At 42.3% G+C, this 23840-nt stretch overlaps 1 protein-coding gene across 4 annotated transcripts in view; it reads right to left on the bottom strand.

The window, feature by feature from the left end:
- cdkal1 (CDK5 regulatory subunit associated protein 1-like 1) overlaps positions 1-23840 on the bottom strand; it is a 314438-nt gene that overhangs the window by 173133 nt on the left and 117465 nt on the right. For 3 of the 4 annotated variants that reach the window (XM_053494246.1, XM_053494244.1, XM_053494247.1), the window contains exons 2-3: positions 22981-23144; positions 22155-22267 (exon numbers count right to left, since the gene is read on the bottom strand). In XM_053494246.1, the coding sequence (XP_053350221.1) occupies positions 22155-22267; positions 22981-23141 (274 nt within the window). In that variant the 5' untranslated portion in view covers positions 23142-23144. Of the gene's footprint in view, positions 1-22154; positions 22268-22980; positions 23145-23677; position 23840 lie in introns of those variants that run through there. The other variant, XM_053494245.1, reaches the window with a different exon arrangement.

Here is a 23840-nt window from a genome sequence, read left to right as displayed (position 1 = left end):
AGCAAAACTTTAGCGCAAAAAGGGTGTAACAAAGATTTCTGCACATAACTAGCCAATTAAAACATCGTTTTCAGCTTTGAGACAGGGCTCTTCGGGCCGGATAACGGGATTGTGCCGAACGTTAGAGTGTTTCATGCAACTGTCAATCATTTAATAACAGCCACAAAAGATGATTATGTCAAAACATTTCTGCGGCGTGTTCGGCTCGTTTCAGAGGAGCCGAATGGTTTCTGAAACGCATCTGAAGTTATTGACGGGCTCCGTGGCGGCTACCTCAGACATTATGACCAGGACGGGTTTATAAAAAATTTTTTTTAAAGGCACCAAAACCCGGCTTCTGTACGTGTCTCTGACAAGCCGTCTGTCTGTGTCAAACAATTCTACACAATGAGAAGTCAAACTGTCAGCTGACAAAACTCGCCAAAACGAAACGGAATGATGAATGTCTAAGCGAGTCTTCGACCTCGGCCTGAAAGGAGGAGCCTCCGGTACAGTAAAGCACGCTCAAGATCAATAAACCCACACAAAAAAAAGTGTCCTATTAAAAAAAAAGGGCATGAAGGATGGAGAGAAGACGCCGAAATCATAACAGGATCAGCATCTTTTCAGGTTTAAGAGACGAACTCGATAAAATACAGAAAAACGAAGACTTAAGAGAAGTCAGAGATGGCAAACTCCACGGGGAAGCTTCATCTGTAGATGGACAGGAGCGATACTGAGGGTTTAACGTAAAGAGAAAACACGAGTCGACGCTCCCCTGTCCCTCTGTCCAGTCTGAAAAAGCTGGAAATCAGTCTCTATTTCAACATAATACTATAAGCACATCACTTAAATACTTTTAAATAAGAGTTGGTCATGTGACTGGTATTCTGTTTTTGTCCTGCGCATAAAAATTATTATAACCTTAAAACTCACAGTTTGAATCCTGTCACGGAGTCCGTGGACGTTGAAGTGGAAGTGAAGACCTCGTGTCTGTTCGAGACGTCCGATGTTAAAATAAAATCCTCACACGGCTTTCCACTGGCGCAAGCAAGGATTGAACGGTTCCTGAATGTACGCGCAACTTTCCGCTTCGTGCGCTCACGTAAATTTCTTGATAAATTTAAATTCTTAAGGCGAATATTCTTGAAGCGGGGCGTTCCTATGCCGATATATCCACTAGATTAATAAATAAATACAGTCAGTGTGGAGGCACAAAAGAAATCGAGATGTCATTACGATCTTAAGCTTGCTAATCTTTTAACTCATTACAGAAAGGAAGTCAGAAACACATAATCCAAAATTCTGGACAAATGCACATGATATCATAACATGACGGCGCTCAGAAACACCAGTCGTGGGATTTCCCTTTGTATCATCTTCTACTTGAAGGAGTTGTTTGGACTTCATACGCAGCTCTGGCGACATAAAAAGGTGTTTATTATAAATTTGTTTACTTGGTCATATAACTCACGTCAGCCTGATTTATTTTACTGGTGGAGAACTGATTGATCTCGAGTCTGGTCACACGACCACGACTCTCTACAAGGACGTGAAGGGAGTCTCCAGTGTCAGAGCTTAAGCTGTAACTTCAGGACTTAAGTGACAAACAGGAACGTGACAGTTTTCACAGACGTGTTATACACAAGGATACAAAAAAAAAGCTCTGAGAGGACGGAGCTCTTTATTTTCCCCTCAGGAAGAAGAGATCCTACTTTACATACAGATAGCTCAATCTGCATGTGCTTTCACCACGCAAATCTAAATATTCCTTGCATTCACTTTTCACATGAGGGATATCTGAACATAATTGCTGTAAAGTCAGAAACTTTATTCCTCCTTCCCTGATGGATGTGAAGCTTTGGGTCGGGCGCAGCTGCGCGTGAGCGTTTCTGGATTCCCGCCTTTCAGCCGCGTGCCGACCGTGCGACACGGCCCAACCGTCAGGGCTGTAATCGCATGTCAAACCTGCCAATGTCTGCAGGCAGGCAACAATAACACGCACTGCAAATATTTACATGCAATTTCAAAGCCATTACACACGTGATTATGGTTTCTGTTTGCCGAACGTCGACAGGCCTTTATTCAGCCGGCGAGTGATTTGAATGGAAGGTGCTCCTGTCGGTTTGCAGGGTAAACAGAGCGAGCAGTAAATAAAGATGCCAGCTGTTGGCCAGCAGAAGGGACGCAGGAGTGTGTCTTGGGGGGGGGGGGGGGGGGATACAGGGTGCAGATGCTGGAGCATTAGGATACATCAGGGCTTGCTAAATTCCTGCATCATCGCGATAATGTGATCAAAGCAACATCGAAAGTGAACGGCCTCATCACCATCGTCGCTTCATCACAACCGTCATCAACATAATGAACATCAGCTGCTAACTCACAGCGCAGACATTCTGCTTTAAAGATAAACAGATAGCTAGATAGATATTGTAGAGTTACAGATACATATAGATATTATATGGATAGACAAACAGACAGACATTTACTGGTTTACTTATGATGACTGGTTTCTTTCTGTTTCCTTCTCTTTTTCCTCTCTATAATTCTTGTCCTTCCTGTCGTTTTTCTCTTTAACACATCCTTTTTACTTTTATCTTCTTTTCTCTTCACTTTTCAAAATGAACTCTTTTAATTTTTCCTTTCTTCATTTATTTCCTGTCAGTAATCCGTACTTTCTCTTTTCTGTAATTTTTTCTGGTTTGTCTTCCTCATTTTCTTGTCTCTATTTTTCTTTTATAGCTCACCATCATTCACTCTATTTTTCTACCCTTCTTTTATCCTTTGTTCATTTTGATGTCAATCATGCTTGCTCCTTTTTGTCTTTCCCTCCCTCTGCGCCTTACTCTCTTTCTTTCTTTCCTGTCAGGTTCTCCTCCACTTCCTGATTAACGTCCCGTCCCGAGCGCCGCACGCCGTCCACGTTAAGGGACTGAGACATAATGTTGGCTGAACATCTGGAAAAACACAAAAGCTTTGGCAGAGCAGCAGATTTCATCCTCAACCTTTTCCATACCCTCGACCGCGAGCGGTGTTTAGCGCGTGATTTATAATACGAGATTCCCATCTGCGTCCATGGCCTTCTCCGATAATGAGACGGAACCCGGTGGAGGTTCCGAGAGCAGGCAAGGTGTTTACTGGGGCAGTGTTTGAGGAGACGAACGACTGTGCCGGAGAGACGGGAAAGGGCACGGGGCGTCTGCTTCGGTGGAGGAACGCCTCGCTCCACAGTTAATCATCAAATTCCCAGAAGATCGCTCCGCCCCTGGGACGCATCCTCCACTCGAGCCGTGATAAAGTGCGAGAACTAACTTACCCTTCAGGTGAGAGCGTCACGAGCAGGTGTGAGAGAGACTCATCGTCCACAGGAGGAGCCGGAAATAAAACCAGAGCTCGTGTCCAACGTTCTGTTACACCTCACACCCGACTCTGACTGGTGATGTTCATGTGCTCATGGCACTGCACACGCTGGTTTGTTTATATCAATAAAAAACGACAAGTGCGTGCTTGCAGAAATGCGACATATGGCCAAAAGTATGTGCACTCCTGACCATCAGTAACGTATGTTTCTGAAGCACACAGTCGTACGACAGAACTTCCCCATGTGTTGAAGCGTTAGAGTTCATCCCAGACGTGATGGTTCAGTGTGTTCTTCCACTCTGATACACTCTTAACACCACGTGTCTTCATGGAGCTCTTCCTGAACCCAGAGCGAGTGGCTCTAGCTCTTCCTGAACCCAGAGCGAAACGATTTAGACTCTTCCTAAATCCAGAGAGAAACGATTTAGACTCTTCATAAATCCAGAGTAAGCAGTTTGAGCTCTTCCTGAAACTTGTGCGAGCAGTGCGGGCTCTTCATGAGCCCTAAGCACGTGGTTCGAGCTCTTCCTAAACTCCAAGTAATCGTTAAGGGCTCTTCCCCAGTTTCCCCTTCATTGGAACTACAAACCCTTGTCCAGCATCACGAAGCTCCTACAAGATCCACGAAGAAGATCGTCCATGAGGAAACACTGTTTACTGGAGTGGAATAACCAAACCATCACCTCTAGGATGAACTGGAACCAGAGCCTCCTCAACATCACTAATGCTCCTGAAGCTAAATGAACCACGCTTAAACGTCTAACAGAAAGCCTTCACAGAGAGCATTGTCACAGCCGGAACAAAAAGGTTCAGCAGGCACGCATGGGTCTGATGGTCAGGGGTGCACATACTTTTGATCTAGACAGCATATAGAAGAGCGCGGGAAGGACTGCTTCCAGCTGTTGGCCATAGCACGATCCTGTGTTGGGTTATATTATAAAAAATAAAGTGTGGTTTATCAAATTATGGGTTAGTAAGTAGTGTATATGAGCATAACTTTTGGCACCCTTTTGCCTAGGCCTGCCCTGACTCGTCCTCTAACGGCTCCAGTGTAGCTTCCTATTACCTGAGGCAGTTTTTCTGGTGAGCAAGTTATATGTTCCCACAAAACAAACACACACACACACACACACACACACACACACACACACACACACACACACACAGGACCGACCTCGCTGCTGTTATACAACATGAGACGTTTGAGACGACGTTTATCTCCAGGGTCCAGGAGGACGTCGAGGAGAACTCGCAAGGCATTACTATGTTAAGACTGAATTCAAAATAAACACCCAAGTTTCTCACGGCTGTGTTGTGGGAGAGAGGGATGGGTTAGATGACCAAGTTAAACACACACACACACACACACACACACACACACACACACACACACACACACAAAGAGGTGCGTGATTTCACCTTTACCTCATGTAATGTTCACTTCATCTCTTAGATCCCTTTATCACTGTTTACATAACAGGACAGGCCCAACTTTTCAACCTACAGGGTGTGTGTGTGTGTGTGTGTGTGTGTGTGTGTGTGTGTGTGTAATGATTAAAAACATCTCCAGCGTTGACCTGAACTGGACGCCTCATGGAAGGATGATGGATTATTTGAATAATACTTTGCTGGTTGTTATTGCTAAGGGGGAAACAGTGTTTTGACAGTTCCAGGCTGTTGAGTGTGAGTGTGAGTGTGTGTGTGTGTGTGTGTGTAAATGAGAGAGAGTTATGACTTAGACAAAGATCAGATTTTCTTTTTTGGAGCAAGGAACACTGAGCAGACAAAAACCAAATCGTTCCAACAGAAGGAAAATCAATCTCTCTTTTTCTTCTCGTCTTTATTCCTCGCCCTCGTTCTCTCCCTCTCCCCTCTTACACCTCAACTTTTTCTCCTTTCAGTCTCCATCCTTCTTTCTTTCTTCCCTCTCTCACTGTGTGTCTGTCTTTATCCTTCCTCTTTTTGTCTCTCTTTCGACGTGAGACAGCAGTGTGATCATCCTTATCATGACGTGATTTATCCGTGTTGCTGTTGGAGAAACGGCTGAAGTTGTACTAATGTATAACAAGTGATTAGTCACTGAAACAGATTGGAGACACACACACACACACACACACACACACACACACACACACACACACACAAAACTGTAAAAGAGCATTTTGATCTCTTCCTGAACCTCGGGCACACGGTTTGGGCTCTTCTTGAACGGGTGCTTTGGCTCTTCCTCAGACCCCGAACGAGAGATTTACACACGTGACGTGCGTCCTGAACTCACCGAAAGGGTTTAAGGTCGCGTTTATTGCGGCCTGTATTTGCATGTCATTTGCATATAACCCCTGAGGGCAGGTTGGAATGCCAGGAGGCTAAACTCTCTATTTATTACCCCGGACCATAACTAGTTTTCAGTTTGCACTCGTTTGCATCTCATTTGCATAAACTGGTCTTGTCGGGGATTTGGGGTTCTGTGACCTAAATTATTCTCATTCCTGAGACCTGAAAAAGAAACCCAGTGATTAGTATTAATTAAATCAGGACACTTAAAACTCCGCCAGTAACTTACATTCAGAGTGTGTGTGTGTGTGTGTGTGTGTGTGTGTGTGTGTGCGTGCGATTTATTACCCGTTAGTCTCTCCCTTTTACTTTGTGTCCTCTTTCTTACCTTACCTCCTTCTTTATCTCTTCCTCACTTCTCCTTCTCCTCATAGTCTGTTTATTTTCCTGTTTTTCTTCTGGAAAAAGTTTCTCTCTTCTTGTTTTTCTTTATGTTTTACCCAAACTTATTTTTATCCCCTTTTTCTTTGTTTTATGCTAAATATTGCCAGAACTGTTGTGACTTGTTAACTGATGTTTTATTACAGATTTATAATTGAAATCTTTATATTCTGTACAAAACCATATGTAATAAAAAGACTCGAACCTGCACACGCTAACTCGCCCTCTTCTACAGGAGATCACGCAGCAGCTCTCAGGGCTGCAGGAGCCGTGGTTGTGTCGTGAGACTATGAAGAGGGAGTCAGCGTAATTACAGATATTAAGGTGGTTAACCCTCACACGCTTAAGACCAGCTCAGGGGTCAGCAAGTGTGTTAAAAATCTACGAGATGAAGCAGTTAGCTGGTTTAACTCCAGTGTGAGTGCAAAAGCTCTCGCCACTGCCTCCTGCCCCGTGCCTCCTGCCCCGTGCCTCCTTCAGTGATGCGGTATTATCTCAGGTTCATCAGAAGAAGCAGAAATACCATGTTTTTTTTTTTTTTTTATGGTGTCTCCTATACCGCCATTGCAACAGGTCCAGGCATTGTTAAACAAACGTCAAATTCAAAATCATAATGACACTGTTTATATTCTGCTTCTTCATTTACACTTCCACTTGCCACTCTCCATCTCTCTTCATCCATCCTGCTCCTCCGTCCCTACACCACTCAGTCTCTGATTAGATCCAAAAACAACAAACTTCCTAAGAGAGAGAGAGAGAGAGAGAGAGACTGTAGCTCCTGAAAGCTGATTTAGTTACTGAGAAGCTCTCTCTCTCTCTCTCTCTCGCACACACAAACTCCAGCGGTGAATCTGAAGCATTACTCTGAAGCAGATGCACGCGCACGCCGTGGGTGAGCGGCTTGTTGACGCCGACCTCTTTATATGCAAATTGGGCGTAAAGCGCTCCTGATGTTTTACGCTGAATATCGAAATTGAAAATCTAAATTGCGCCGGGACGACGGCTTCCCATTAGAGCCGGAATGGGAAAAGCAGCGTGCGGACCGATGAGCGACCGCAAACTGAGACGAGCCTCCCCAAGAGACCACCGTCCTCATTCTCCTCATGAGCGGCGGAGACGAGGACGCCAGGGAGCCGCCCCTCTAAAACTAAACTATTACACCCACAACCCCAAATGAAGCTCAGCTAAGACACGCAAGTTCCAGGAAAAGTTCTTAAAGAAGGGCTTGGATACACTTCAGGAGCGTAGTGAGGTGTAGTGAGGTGCGAGAGGTGTTGAGTGATGTAGTGAGGTGAAGTGATGTAGTGAGGTGAAGTGATATTCAGAGATCTGTCCATGTTCTGTTTTACAACCTGAGCAAGAAAGGAACGCTTCATATCCTGATACACCTCAAAGCTACTCGAGTGTTTAAACCAGACAAACAAAAACAACAAAGAAAAAATAGGAAAAAGATAAGCAAGAAGAAGAAAAAAGAAATGGGTAAGGGTAAGAGACAGCAGAAATAAGCAAAGAAAGCAAAGAGAAAAAAATAAGAGTGTAGAATGAATAGAAAAAGTAACAAAGAAGAAAGAAAAAAGCAAAGGAAAAGGAAAAAAAATGAAAAAAGGGGAAGGAGGAAAGAATGAAAGGTATGGGGGAAAAGTGAAAAAAGAAATAAAATAGGAGAAGTTTAAAAAGAACTGTCAACAAAAAGAAAAAATAGGGTAAGAAACAAATACAAAAAAAAGGAAAGGAAGACAGAATAAGTATAAAGAAAGGGAAAAATGAAAAAATGTAAAAGAAAAAAAAGAAAGAAAGGGAAACAAAAATCATCATGTTGTAAAAAAGAAAGAGGTGAGGCTTGTGAAAATTTTAAGAGAAAGAATGATGGGTATTTATTTATTAATTTTTTAAGTCAACAGGTAAAAGAAAGCAACACTGCAAGTCCCACCACACCTACACCTCCCAGAGCACCTGCCTGACTAAACCATCACACCTGAGCAGTTCCTCAGCGCGCTGGCTGGGACTCAGTGGAGACGTCTGACACACAGACGAGTCCTGAGTAAAAGCCTCACACACACTTGGACAGATGCGTGAACGTCAGCCTGTTAACTGCACAGAGGTGTGAGGAGCGGAGTCTCAGAGCGAGCCAGCAGACATGTCCTGGGTGTAATGATGTCTTACACTGATTTAAAACACCTGGTGTGTCCAAAACGTCTGCTTTACTGGTGTGACTGGTGCGTATTCATGAACTGGGTTAGTCACCATCATAAACCAAATCACATCATAACTGATCGGAGGAGGTCTGAGGTCTCCTGATGGTGAAGTCATTCCACAAAGTGTTTCCAGACGAACTAGGGGACAGACACGTCTGGTGGAGCCGCATGCCGTTAGTCTGAGTGATGCTGCGTCTCCTGTCGTGCGAAATGCTCCGATTATCTATCCACTCTCGCGGCTTGCACGGAGCATCAATGGGCCTCCCGTCGCCTCCCCTTCGGTCATCGACGCTAACACGCCCGTAAGGACCCAGAGCCCGGGTCCTCCTTTTTTTTTTAAGGAAACATTTCAGTCTGGCCTCATTTCTGAACACTGCCGCTTCCCGGTGTCCTTGTTGTGCTGTGGGAGTCCGGTAATAGCGACGCAGCCAGTCTTGCATGCACCACTGGGCTGATGGGTAATGCGGCTTCCATCTCAGCAGGCAGCCTTGCTGTTTCTCGCTTGCTTTCGAGGAAGTCACCACGCGCTCACCCGTTACCGCCGGGAGCCGTCAGACGGTCCCGGCCGACCCACGCCGATGTTTACTCGCGCTTATCCTTTCGATCTCTCTAGCCCCTGAGACTAGCAGATGGCCGAGAGTGACATCATACCTCAGCGCACGGAGAAGGAGAGAGAGAGAGGAAATCTCCGTCAATAATTGTGAAGGAATAACCTCGGCACTCGTGACCGGAGAAGTGGGCCGCGGGAAAGAAGGAGGTGATAGGGGTGCTGGGAGCTTAGGAAACGAATAATAACAGCCGGTAAATGCATTATGAAGTGCAGAAGCATGTGCAGGACGAGAAAAACATATCGATAGCTACAGAGACTCTTGCTCACAGAGTCAGAGATGTTATAAAGACTGATTTACTCCACACACACACACACACACACAACAGTAACTGATCCCTTTCATATAAATGTCATCAATAATTTACTCCCAATTAAACCCCTAAATCAAAAAATGCAAGCTGCATGGACTGGTGCTTTGCACGGTATTTCCAGGAGACATTGTATTTCACGTGTTAAAAAAGACTGAGCCTTTGGATCGTGAACGTAAAAGCTTACTGCTTCTTCCACTGGAAGACCAAACATATTACCCCAATCCTGGTTTCTCTAACAATCTGGAGGACGATGTGCGTTTACCAGGTCCGGTTACACAACGATAAGAGAGAAGGGAGTCGATCTCACTTCACGTTGGACGAAATCTTTTTCTTGTGTTGTGACATTTCTGAAACATCATGACAAATCTGACTGTTTGAGCATGACAGCTTTGGATTATCTGCTAGTTTGGAACGTTGAGGTCATCCAGCCGGGAAAGAGTCTCGACAGTTTTTGAGAGCAGGTAGGGTAGAGCGCAGAAGGGTTTGGCTGGACTTGCTAGGATTAGTCAAACTTATGTATGTGTGTATGGACGTATACATAACGTCCTAGAAATTAAATGACCTACATGGAAAAACCTTGGAGCCTCAGTGTGTATATCCATAATGACCCCCACCCCCCAAAAAAGGGGAGTAGAGGAGAAAAAAGTAAAGCAGGGAGCATAAGCAGGACACGTGTTACGTAACTCTAATAAATAAGACCTATGAGTTTTTTCGGGGAGTTCCACTGGAAAATGGAAATCATCCAAGAAAAACTCGGGAGTATACAGAGGCAACAGGTTCCATACCCTGGTCCTGGAGTAACCCCCTGTCCTGGATGTTTAACTGCTTACCCTGACTAACACCAACGACCCTGTGGCGACAACAAGGTATTCCAGAATATCCAGCACTGATAGAACACGCTGCTCGTGACTTGACAGCTTCTCACCACATTACTGCAGCTTAAATAACTGTCCAAGCCCCTGATATTGACACTGATGAACACTGTCTCCAAGACGCTTCCAAAACTTGATGGTGATGGATAATCCAGATGGGTGTTGAGGGTATTTACTCTTATATTCTTTTAAGTTGTGGCTGCGCTGAAGGTTTTTGTGTCCGACACACACGAACAGATTCAGGACATCAAAGCACAGACATCCTGCTTGGACAAGAGGCTTTGCATATTTATGCACCATTTACCTTTTACACACCTTACACACTCGTCTAATCATATACTTGGACACTTTAACGTCACCATGTTACCTGGACGTTATTCTTTCCGCAGGTCCCCGTTCTGTCTCCTAATCAACTTATCTGACAAAGGAATTGCTTCTGTTCATCACTAACATGTTGTCTAAAATATGTAAGTGTGGTGATATACACACTGTGACCGACACTGTGACCGACACTGGCCCTCCAGGGCTGGATGTGAACAGCTCGGGTTGAGAACATATGGAGGCGTCTGGAGGCAGTGCGGCTCAATTCCCGTGCAGTACGTGATCGTAAAAAGTGCTCAATTACAGGTGGTGATGTTTGTGTGATCTATAAGTCATGTCGAGTTTTGACTTGAACATGACACAAGCTAATGCTGTCCAATCAAAAGCCTCATTCATCACAGTGTCGTTTTGTTTTAAACTTGTGGTGCTTGTGATTTGTGAAAAGGTACTGTACATAAATATAAAGCACTCACCTTCATGCAACTATTTCCAGTGTAATTATTTGCTTTGAGTCTACAAACTTAATTTAGATTTTTTTTTTCATTAAATTAGACACCCTAGTGTCATAGCCTAGTGTTACCCCAGACCCACAACATCTGCATCTGGCCTACAGTGACTGAAGTAAGTCATGTTCATGAGAACATAAACTACATGAGATATTAATGCCCCGAGTCAGGGCGATTATAAATAGCCTCTACTGAAGGACACTCCAGCTCTCAGCGATCGAAAATCAGTCAAGCCACTAACGCCTGATCAATACAGCACTATGGATTTCTTCAAATTCAAAATACAGTGTTAACTCTGTTAACTTCAGGCTGCGCGATTTGCCCTACGCCAGTCACGAACGAACAAATCCGCAAGGAATCCGCGTGGCATCAAGGGTCACTCGCGTCAAAAAAACTAACAAAAAAAGGACCTCTACTGTCAGAGCTCATCTCTTTTTTCCTTTTCTTTTATTATTATTTTTTTCAACGAGTAGACAGATTAATCGAAAGACCCCCGCAGCTTGCTGATGCAAAACATGTCTGTGCAATTATACACCATTTCCACAACACAGAAAGGTCAGCGGCTTCTCATTTGCTTCAAGTCAGACCTTTCTGCTTTGCTACACCATAAAGTAGAGGCTGCATGCAAATCGCTGCAGCCTTCATCCCGAGCCGCCCAGCTTTCAAAAACACTCCGGTCCCTTTGACCCTTTCGTTTGTATTTATACGGTGCGGCTGGCACGCGCGAGGCCGGAGCACGCCGGGGATCCAGACATGCAGAATTAATACGTTTGGAGTCCTGTCCTCTTGGGTCACACCCTTCAACACACTCAGCTCCAGCAGGTGGTCAGGGTAAAGCAGTCATTAAAATTGATGAGCAAAAACAGAGAGAGTGGGGTTACTTTACTAGCGAAGGAGGAGATGAGAAAACAGAACAGAAAACGAAGAGAGTACTTTATTTCCAGCGAAACATTCAGCTCACGGTCGGTTTGTTGTGCAACCAAAAAAAAAAAAAACAAGATGAACCAGGATGTGGGGTTAAAATCAAACAAATAAAAATAAAACAAATAACATTAAAAATAAGCAAAACATGGAAGAAGCCATCAATATAAAAAATCCAAATCAAAATATAATGACGTTATTTCTTCATTTTGGCTAGAAGCACGCTTTGGCTAGGTCGACATTTCGACCAACCTAACCTCTTAACACTGATAAAATTCTCATTTAAATGTCCAACTTTTGACACCAAGATTCTAAATTTGACTTTCAACTTTTTTTTTTTTTACCCGTCTAGGATTAGAAAATCTAACAGACTACCTCAGTTATTTTTTTATTTTATCTTAAACTTCTGACTTAATATCTCAAAAAGGTGTGATCGCATCTCCTTTATGATTTAAACGACATCTGTTATGCAAAATCCCGATTCGCGTCATGTTTAGACCATTAGACTCTACTCTCTAGTGTGCATGTATAAAAAAAACAAAAATTTAACCCCTTTGGTTCTTGACCCTTTTTTCTTTTCTTTTTGTATTTACCCTCTAACATGACAGCATATAAGATAATAAGATGATTCTCCCTCCCCCTGCTTCCTGCTCAGCTCTACTGATTTCTGGAGGGGCGGGACTCAGCACTAGATCATTTACATAGCCATTAAAACAGCTGGAGGAGTGAAACAGGGGGAGTTTTGAAACTTGTGATAACCTTGAGACCTGTGTTAACTTTTTTGAAGAAACAGTAAAATACGAGACCTTTAAAATAAAGTCAAGGTAGATCCAGGTTAAGTCAGTTATAGCGCATAAAACAAATCCTCCTCACTTAGCTAAGTGCATCAGACGATCTTCAACTTCCCTCAGCCTGACCACTGGAGTACCTCAGGGTTGTGTTCTGAGCTCCCTGATGTACTTATCATTGAACATTAACGATTGTGTGGCCACTTCCAGTTCTACTTTCAGCATTAGGCTCGTTGGCGGCACTGTTGCTGTCGGCATGAGATATAATATTCATGGGAAGGACTATCTGGAGGTAAAAAAAGGCCTGGAGAACCTGTCGTGTTCAAGGAAGAGCTTCCACTACATGAGAAAGAGATTCAACACGGAAAACACGTAGAACTATTCACTTGGACTGTTTGCATGACACAAATACACACGCTATAGTCACAAGTACCGTGCCATATTCACAATATTTATTTATACATCTCCTTGGCAATGGAATCACAATGAGCTCAGCCTGATCCTTTAACAATTCACCATCTATTTGCACATGAATTAGGAACATGTCTCAACTTAATACCCTTAAAATCGTTATATCTTGGGATTATATTATTTTCTGGTCGTTATAAGCATTTTGCTACACGTTGCACTGAGGAGTGTTGTGCTAAATAATTGTTAAACAGAAGTTAGAGCCAAGTGATCCCCATGTACAAAGATGAAGTTAAGGGTTAGAGACTCCTCTCCTACTCACCAACTGTATCAGAACAAAAAAGTAAAGTGACTCGCACTAAAGTTCTTTGTTGCTTGGAGGACATATTTTACTTCTCAGGAGTGCCCTCGGTTTAATAGAATTTTAGAGCAGAAGCCATTATTTTATCATCTGGTGGGATGACGGGAAAAACAACGTCCATGACACTTTCTTCTCATTCCGGTGAAGGTTGTGAAGTTGAGCTGTAGCCACCATCTCCCACCTGCCTTTACTACACGCACACAATCAAACCTTACAGGGCTATAAACTGATATAAGCCGACCTCCAGCAGCAGATTCTCCAAAGCAGGAGTTATTAAGCCTGGGTGAAAGGCCAACGCATCATTCTGCTACAGTCAGCTGCTGAGAAAATGACTGCATGGGAGGAGGAGTGGAGATTGGTGCTTGTTCCTGATTGTGACTAGAATCCAAGCTGATCCATCGCTTTTGGTCAATCCCTGGTCCTCTCTTCCTGTTATCAGTGCACTTTTTGTGACAGATGATGATGGCTCCCCTGGTGGAAGTGTGATTGGAGATGGACTTGGTTTTATGGGGTCCAGGCTGAAAGTGTTGGGGGTGGGAGGGGGGTAGTGGGGTGGTAATGCTGGCTTTACTCATCAGTAGATGACCTCGGTGGGTCACAGAAACAACGGGCTGCAGGGCAGAGATTGGAGCTGGAAGATGTGATGGAATGAAGCTGTGTGGAGTTGTGTATCGGTCTTCGCCAGAGAACTGATGAAAATCCGCCAAATGTGCAACAGGGGAATGTGCGCGAGTGTCGAGACCTATTCGAGCCGAGGCACCCTTGGCAGTCAGTATTCATCAAGATTCTCTGAATTATCCTACCAATCCGATCACTGCACTGCAAAGTCACAAAGGCCCTCGAGCAAGGGCAAGAGAGAGAACCAGATAAGTGTTTACCTTTAGCCAGAAGATTTACTAACCACTGGCAAGGACAGATAAAAGAGGACGCTCCGTGACGAGCTTCAATTAAAACTCACTCTCATTTAAGGCTTAACAGCCAATTGACATACGTCTTGAAATCTCTTGATGCATTTTACCAGCAGGTCAAGAAGGACCATCAGGAGGATTTCATAAAAAGAGTAGGGTGTGACTTAACATCAAAGACTGGACCCAGATCCTTAAATAAGAATTCTTCCTTTTGTGGGATTGGTTGACTCACACAACATACTAAACTATTACTTTTTCTTGTTACAGCTAGCAGAAGGACCATCAACATCTCCAGGATGAAAGAGGGTGGTACAATGACGTGCTGAACTGGTCAGGAGTGCTTGTGGTGGGTTGGACAAACTTTTCAAACTGTAAGTCACTCTCTTCTTTATTTCCTTATAAAGCACCCGTCTGACACCTGTTGGATCTCATGCTCCACCCCTAACACCAGACCGTTTCCACAGAACAGGTGCATAAAGAAAGAATGACGCATTCTGCGATTAATTATGAATAAATATTACAATTAAATTATTCATTCTGAAACACAAGCACTCGTTGTGTATTTACATAAACTAACAACAGCCTGTCTTCAGAGTTAGAGAATTTGTTCTCAGTTAGTTCCCAACGTGATGTACGGATTGTGAGAAGGAAGCCGGGTGCGCGCTTGGCGCTACACTCCGTCAGTCCGTCCAGACGTAACAGCGTCCTCGCTCTCTCCCCTTCCAACTCCCCGTGCTTGTCTCCTCTATAACAGAACGCTCTGTAAATGCAGCCCATTCCTCGCTCTCTCTGGTTTCCAGTCTCCTCCTTTTATTTTTTCTCAATCCACACTCTCTTGCCTTTTCTCTCTCCATCACTTGCAGCAGTGAGGATTAAAAAAAAAAACTCTCATAGGTTTGTTTTGAGCTGCTCCTGAGGAGCGAGAGCTGTGTCGGGGTAATTCGGCGAGCTCCAGCACAGCGCTGTGCTTCCAGACCAGGCCTTTCCTGATTGGTCGCCTTGGAGAGACGAGTACAGCAGCGTAGATGACGCCCAGCCAATCACGAAGCTCCGAGAACCGGCATTTTCATGAATGAGCGAGGAGTACGCGCAGACGCTCAGTGTATGGTGTGAGTTTCACATCCTCACGTGGATTATTAAATACGATAAAACAAATACTCCGTGTGGAAAAAACAGCATTACGCCAGATCACATCCAAAAAGTACCAATTGAATCATCATGGTGTTATGATTATTATTATTATTGTTACCGAGATACACCCTGGATACACCTTTATGTTTCCTGATACACAAGGACGTGCTTCCTGAAACCGTCTCTCGCCTCTTCAGAACGAGGATGTAGCAACCGTTGGCAGTTAATGTTTACAGGCAATACTCTCCGTTTTATGTAAATCATTACTGCAGTCTGTGTGTGTGTGTGTGTGCGCGCCTCTATGCGTCTGGGAGGGGGGGAGGGAGGGAGAAAGAGACGGCTTTTTTTTTTAGATCGATGTCTGGGGCGGATTTTTGGAACCTCTGCATTGAGCAACAGTGCCATCTATGGGTAGGTTAGTGCAGTGTGCGATGAATGAACTGCACACGAGCTCTGTTCAACTGACCTAATTAACACAAGGAATGATGTAATGCTGAAGGAAATAAAACAAGCTGTTTTAAAGGTTAAATTACACCAAACTGTTAAGAGCCGCAGACTATCTACTGGAAAACACGACTCTGCTTTTAAACCACATGCTTTTGTGAGGACGTCTGCAACGTTTCCAAAATTTGGGTTAATCAAAAAGGAAAATCATTATTCCTTATTATTATCATTATTATTTATTCATAAATTTGAGATTTATGTTAAAAAGTTAACATTCCACCCAAGGGCAACGTGTAGTTTTGTTGTGTTTTTTTTTTTTTTTACCTTGTTCCTTCTCTTTAATTTAATCTGATGTCATGTGTTTTCAGCAGAAGTCATCCTGCTGAAAAATCATCGGAGTGACGGATCAACACTGCCACCTACCGCTCGTCGAGAGACGCTCGTCATCTTCAGAATGCCTTTTTTTCTTTTTTCCTTCCTCCACATGTAAAGCACACTCGGTGACCTTTCCCCAATCCCCGACCATTATAGCGCCGCTGACGGATAAAATAACACGCTGCTCACGGTTTTCACGCTTTTCACTCATCCACGTCTCCGAGCTGTCTCAGAACAGTGCGGGTTATAATCTTCTAGATTGGCTTTGTCAGCTTTACTGCGAATTGTTGAGCAATTCTTAAAACCATCTGCTCCATCCAGTTTTTCCAGACACTTTAAATCATGTACCATGAAAAACTTTATATTTAAAAAAAAATACCCAGGCTTCTATACGGTCGTGACACGGTCGTGAACCGTTTATACTGGATAAACGATAAGGCACACAGTGTGCGTGTGTGTCACGGTGATAAAGTAAAATAATCAGTCGCGTGTTGATGTGTCAGTACACCGTGATTTCATTTACTCATCAAACATACAATGTTTATTTTAACTAAAACTCCTATAAACGCTGAATTCTCTTTGTTGAGCCGTTTCCGTAGAATTGTAAAAGAACCCGGACCTCGTGAGTTAACCCCTCTGTAACACACACACGTGAGACGCCCTGTGATAACAGGTCCAGTCTGATAATAACAGGACTAATACCGCACGCTGCTCCGGTCGCGAGACTGGATGAGACTAACACCTAGTTAATGAGATAATTAGAGACTGTGTTAGAGACCGCCGAGGCCCGGGGCAGGGAGCAGGGGCAGAAATCACCGCGGTAACGAGTCATTACTGCACAGCACCGTCTCCGGAGAGAGACAAACCGCAGCAGCACACGCAAAATTATTCTCTTTATTAGAAGAAAAAAAAATAATAAAACACATCTGAGATCATTATAACATCCAGCATTCCTCAACGTAGACGAGAGGCTGGACGATACGATGACATCATCAATATTGCAACACACTGCATGACGATATGCTTCACAGATATATACAGTATATACAGATTATTATAGACTGCTTTATGTGCAGACAAAGTTTTAAGTTTCGAAACAAGATAAATACATTGATAAGTAATTTGGTCACTATAAATTACAGTCACTATATGTAGAAATTAATTTTCTTCATTTTATCTAAGTTCATTTTAATTCATTTTATTTAACTGTGTTTCAACCTACTCTATTTTATTTTATCTCATTGTGTTTAGCCTTATTTTATGTTTTGATTATTTTATTAAATTGTATTTTATTTCATTTAATTGCATTTTGTTTTTTATTGTATAAATATAATCCTACAATTTCATTTGATCTAAATTCATTTTATTAAATATTTTTTTATTTCATTACATTTTATTGGATATTATTCATTTATTTTATTGTATTGTATTTCATTTCCCTCATTTTATTTAATTTTAATTCATTCTCTTATATTTTATTACATTTTTTATATTATTTTATTATATTTAATTTTATTTAATTTAACTTTATTTACTTGAATTCCATTAAATTGTATTTCACTTGTTTTATTTAATTTTATTTTATTTAAATTCATGTAATTTAATTGTATTGTATTTTATTTGACTTTATTTCATTTAATTTTTATTTCATTGTATTTTATTTCATTTTATTTTATTTAGGGCCAAACTTCAGTGTCATCACGTTGGTTTGGAAACCGACTTAAAACTCAATCGGATTTAAAAACAAAAACAAAACATGAACTTTTCTTAACCCAGACTGGAACCCCAGCTTCAAAAGTTCAAGGCTTCCTTTTCCCAGACGTCTGAACTGTAAGCCCCGCCCCTTTTCATCATCGTAAAGGTGTTGTTGCGTGTCTGCGCTACACGGGGAGGAAAGAGCTCGCTCAGCTGAGAGCCGAGAGCTTCGTCACTTCACTGTAGAGCCGAAACCACATCTGAACCCGAGCGCTGTACGTTTCCTGAACAACAATTACTGATACTTTCCCACAATTGAAAGGAAAGGAACAAACACAAGCAGCACAATTAGCCTACGCACCGCGCACATCCTGTGTAGCAACAAACCAGGTTTTACAGAGAGAGAGAGAGAGAGAGGGTGTGCTTGTACAGTCAGTGTGATGGTGTTAGAGCTTAGCTTTGGATAAGTGAATGATTAGGTAGCGTGTCTGAACGTGCCTAATGTTTTACGCACACACATAAAAGAGGCAGTTGTGTAACATAATGTATCATTAACGATTAATAAAACACAATAATCTTGTAGTTTACTCTACACTCCTCTGTACGACGCTACACAGGTTTATATTGATATCGTATGGTTTCCATAGCAACGCTCACTCAGAGGGACCTGTACGTCAGACACTCTGGGTAAACGGATCCGACACTCGTTCGCAGGCTGACCAGAGGCGCCGCACGTCAACCCACAAGGTCCCCCGGGCCAGCAGGGGGCCCCAGAGGGCTGACGAACATATTTATTATTTCCTGACCCTGGAGATGAACGCTGCCTCCTGCTAACTTCTGTTAATTTTCTAAAGAGGCAGAAACTTAATGGAAGGTGAAATGTGTTCCAGTAAGATGTTTGGAAGGAGTCTCCAATATCAAGAAGTAAAGATGGAAAGCTGTAACCAAGTTTCCCGATATCCTTAAGACGGAGAAGTTTACGCATGTTTGCGTTTCCGCAGTCAGGAAGAAGGAGATCCTGTGAGCGTGAATTAGAACTAAACCGTGATGTTAAACGTAATGACAAAAAGTAATAGTAAAATTGCTAATGGTTGGTAAACTGCTGCTATTAAACATATTTAGGATTAAAGCTCAGCACTGATTTTGGATGAACTCCATTAAAGCGAGGTCAGAGCGACGAGAGTATCCCGAGGACACGGCGAACCGGCCCGGAGTGACGCACAGCGCCTCTTGGACCGACTCGTGTATAATTCCATGCAGCTGTGAGCCTCTTTAAGCTCCTTAAAATATCTCGACTTAATTACTGTCATCTGTAAGCGTTCGCCCAGGGGAGGAGAGCCGAGCGGAGCCGAGCCGAGCACTTCCAGGACGGTCCGGGTCCCGACATGCAGGCGATCAATGCGTTTATGACCCTTGCTCTAGCGAGCGACGTACGATATAAAAAGCGTTCCGAGGCCGGAGTTGATGAGCAACGATAATGCGATGAAGCGCTGAGTCGGGAGAACGCTCCCAGAACTCGGTCAATAAACCTTACACTTCTCGTTCGCTCAGACTCCAATAAAGAGGTGTTTGGAGACTGATGGCTACCAGATGTCTGAACACAACGGGAGACTCGGGCCTCCGTCGGCAGAAAGGAGCGGGCGAGGAGCCGACGGTTAGATCCTGCTGAGAGCTGAATAACAGACGGGCTGAGAGGGGGGTGAGAGTGTCTTCTGGAGGTCACGCTAAAATAACTCACCCCTGCACTTTAACCACTCACACCAGGCACCATCGGGGTCGGCCCGGGGACATCACATGATACCATGATTAAATCTTTAACCTTATTTTACTCTGCTTATTACTGCAGTATGAACCTCGTCCAGCAGGGGGCACTGAGAGTGAAATAAAATTCAATAAAAGGAAATAAAAATAAATAAAATGAATTGTAATTAGATAAAATAAAAGGAAATAAAAATAAATAAAAAAAATTCTTACTCCTACATTTATTGTACTCTGAAACGTGTACTGGAAGAATACGTGTTACCCAAAATTAACGTTTAAATATTTTTATCTTCTTGTTTCTAAACTATTTTTCACACAAAAAAAGAAAAAGTCTACAATGTAACAGTCTACAATGTAAAGTCTAAAAATCACAAATCCAGATTAAACTAAATGAATTAAGTTAAAATACTGAGGACGATACTGAAGACGATATCCTGATGTATCTGAAAAACATTTTTGTTACACGATTTTTTCGGGATACTGATTCCCTCTCATCCTACATCGTGTCATTCTTTTCTCCTGAGTAAAGTAATAAATTCCCTGCAGATGATAATAATGATGATGATGATGATGATGATGACGTCACCCATCGGTCTGATCTCATCTACAGAAGTTCAGGAATGAGAGAAAGTTCACAGGAGCTCCATCCATGATCAAACTACTTCTCAATTTCACCATCCTGTCTAAGTCTAATCACGCCGTAGTGTCACTATGCAGTCCGACTCTGATCAAGCGACTGACTTGACTTCAATGTGACTTGACCTCTGACCTCCAGCATCTCCTAGTACAAACAGGTAGAGACTCCAAATGAAACCCAGCAGTACTCCTCCTCAGGTTCTCTAAACTAGAGCTTCTGAAGCTCTACAGTCTCAGATCAGACACTCGAGACCTGACTAGGACCCAGGAGTAACTCAGACCAGAACCTAAAGGCTTGTGGCCCATTTGCGTAGGATTGGTGTTACTTGTTGACCTCGTGTGATTTGTGATAATTGTGGAGGTTGTCTGTGATCTAAATCCCGTGAGAATCTACCATGTCTGTAATTTGTGAAGTAAAAATTCTCCCTCCAACGACCGACTGCATTCCTCAAGGTCCTGTGATCATCTCAGTCCAGTATAAATCAGACCTCACATCATGGGTCTAACCAGTGAGGGGACGTTCAGATCATTTCACAGAGTCTCGTTCAGCTACATGAACAAATCTTTTTTGGAGTCATTTAATTCATTTAAGCAAAAATGTTACTTAACTAACATCTACTTCTTACACAGATGTTGATCACACAACAAAAGACATGAATATATTGTTATGAGGAAAAGAAAAGACTCATTCATTATGTATCTGAGCCTTTAATCTACGATAAAGACTCGAATGACCCGAGAGATGAACTAATTGATTCTCTTTCGGGCTCAGACTGCCCTGGTTAAGCGTATGAAGCGATCACATGATGAACAAACGACTCGGGAATCGCAGAGACTCGAAACAGACCAATGTATCATTCATGAGCCCCATCACTAGATCACTAACATCTCAGAGACTCAGTCCCATCACCCCGACTCCAGAACCCGGACCTCCAGAATCTTCCCCCCCGAGGGTGTACCTCACCCTCCTCTACCTCATAAATCTTACACAGACCCTGAAACACACACGTGCTCCTGTATGTACACCTTCGGTACGGCCCAGAGTAAAGACGCTCCAAGCAGTGAGAAGTTTCAGCTATAAATAGTCTGAGGCGCAGGAGGCAGCAGCCGATCTGTCTGAAAGAAAGTTTAGAGCGAATGGCCGACTGAGACTGAGGGGAATCTTCTAATCTTCTCGAGAGACAACGTGCTGAAGGAAGGAAACGCAGACTGGAATTTACTAGAACGGGTACTGAGAGGGTCACGACCCCGCAAAACTGGAGCTTATTATTGAGTGTCACATCAACTCAGTGATCAGAGATTGAAAAATAAATAAATAAATATCTTTGACAGAGGAGAACTCGTGACCTTCTCTAAAACACTGAGGAGTCTCGAGAGTGTCCTGGGGCGGTACAGGGAAACCTCAAGACCATCAGGGCACTCTGGGGGGAAACGTACTGCACCGGGTCAGAAAGCTCACACACACACACACACACACACACACACAGTTTAACACAACCCTGGATTGCTCCACTAAAGCCGTCTTCTTTAAAGGTGCCAGGGTCTGAATATTAATAACCATTAAATAAACGCTGATGGAGGCTGATTATATTGAAACCAGTGTCATGTCATTTCAGAGAAATTTGTGTTTTTCTTTGTGTGTTTTTCTTCTATTGAAGAAACTGTACAATAAGTCCAATGAATAAATTTGGCTTTAAAAATGTGGAGGAAAGAAAATGTGTAAATACTGTCACCTAGTGGCTACTTTGTAAAACTGCTTTAAAAAAGGTTAAAAATTGATGTATGTTAATAATAAAAAAACTAATATATAATGCATCAAAATACAAGACCGCACGTGTGTATGTGTGTGTGTGTTACCTGTAATCTTGTAGCCGCTCGCAGCCAGTTGTCCGGCCATGTACTCTCCGTCAGAACTGTTGTGTGAGCAGCCCCACGTCCTCACCCACACCTTCTGTGTGCCCGGGATCACACTAGTGAGAGGACACACACACACACACACACACAAGAGCGTCATGACTGTTTTCTGTCGTCCAGGACGTCCTATTTAAAAGAATGGACGTTAAACATTTTAGACGTACAGGACACAACTTTATTAAAATAAAAAATTAATTAATTATTTAATAACAATAAAAAAGCCATAAACAAATTTATGACTACACCTGTAGAATATATTCCTAATAATACATTTATGATGTAATTATTCTAACTTGCAGGACGATTACATTAATAATAAGCTGAAATAAAGTGATAACTAATTTGGTGTATATAAAAAAAAGATTTACAAAAAAAGATTTTTACAAAATATAAAACTTGACGAAAATACATGATTGACTTTATTTTACTAATTTGTAAGAAATAAACTAAATACTTAAACAAAAGTAAAAATTGTTTCAGAGGTTCCAGCTGAAATGCTGCTGAAGTTAAACAGAGAAGGAAAAAACAACTCAATAATGATGAAAAAGTCACATAATAAATATTTATTACAGGTTATTTATTTGTTGGTAACTTGTTTCAGGGCAAAACCTACTAAAATGTCATTTTCTTTAAGATAAACTCATTAAACTTTACCGCCTGTGTTGTGTGGTTATTTCATTGTGTATTCTATTGTGCACTTTGCAGAAGTTAGCGCGCCTCGCTGCCAGGTTGTGTCCGGCATGTCTCATGTCCTTCATGTCCTCCTCACCTGTCCACCTGCAGCTCCTCGTTAGCTGTGAGATCTTTGCGTTTCCTCACTCGGGGGACGACGGCGTGTCTGGCGGAGGAGCGCTGGAGAGAAGCCGGCTCGCTGGAGGACACCATGTCCTCGATATCGTCCACCAGAGAGTCACAGGCGGAGGAGGGCATGACCTGGGACAACATCCACACCATCATCAGTACTGACGTGCTTCAATTACGTCTCATTAACGAGATCGTACATAAACATAAAACAAACATAACGTCACCTGGCTCCTATTTTATTATTTATTTATTAATCAATCATCATTTATTATTTCATTTTTACTGTTTTGCACCCAGATAAATAAGATGATGATAATTTTCATTTTATATATATCACATTATATCTCCTTTTTTATTTTTGCATTTTAATTTATTATTCAAATATTTTGTATATTATTGTTTTTACTGAAATCACTATTATTAAATCTTAATTTTTTTTAAACATAATTATTATATAATGCAGTGTTGTATATTATGCACATTAAAGTTATAATGTGTGCAAACTGGTAAAGCAATATTCTAATATTTTTTACTACAATACTAATTCATAAAAAAACAAATATTAAAAAAAGATAAATATGAATTGAATGTAACTCATGTGCTCTCTAACATTAAAACACATTGCATCAATTAATTTATAAATTATAATATTAATAACTCACTTTTTAACCTTTGCTTATCGCCTAACACACACAGATTAAAAGTTTATCCAGAATTAAATAAACTCTAAATAAAGTTAAATAAATAAAACTCTAAACCCTGCCTGGCTAATCCAGCTAGCATAGCAGGAGCCACATGTGAGCTAAAAACAAACCTCCAGCACAC

Source organism: Clarias gariepinus, chromosome 4 (genome assembly GCF_024256425.1).
Source record: "Clarias gariepinus isolate MV-2021 ecotype Netherlands chromosome 4, CGAR_prim_01v2, whole genome shotgun sequence".
In the NCBI taxonomy this organism is placed as follows: Eukaryota; Metazoa; Chordata; class Actinopteri; order Siluriformes; family Clariidae; genus Clarias; species Clarias gariepinus.
Note: the sequence above shows the minus strand (reverse complement) of the source record. Positions and strands in the feature narration are given on the sequence as shown.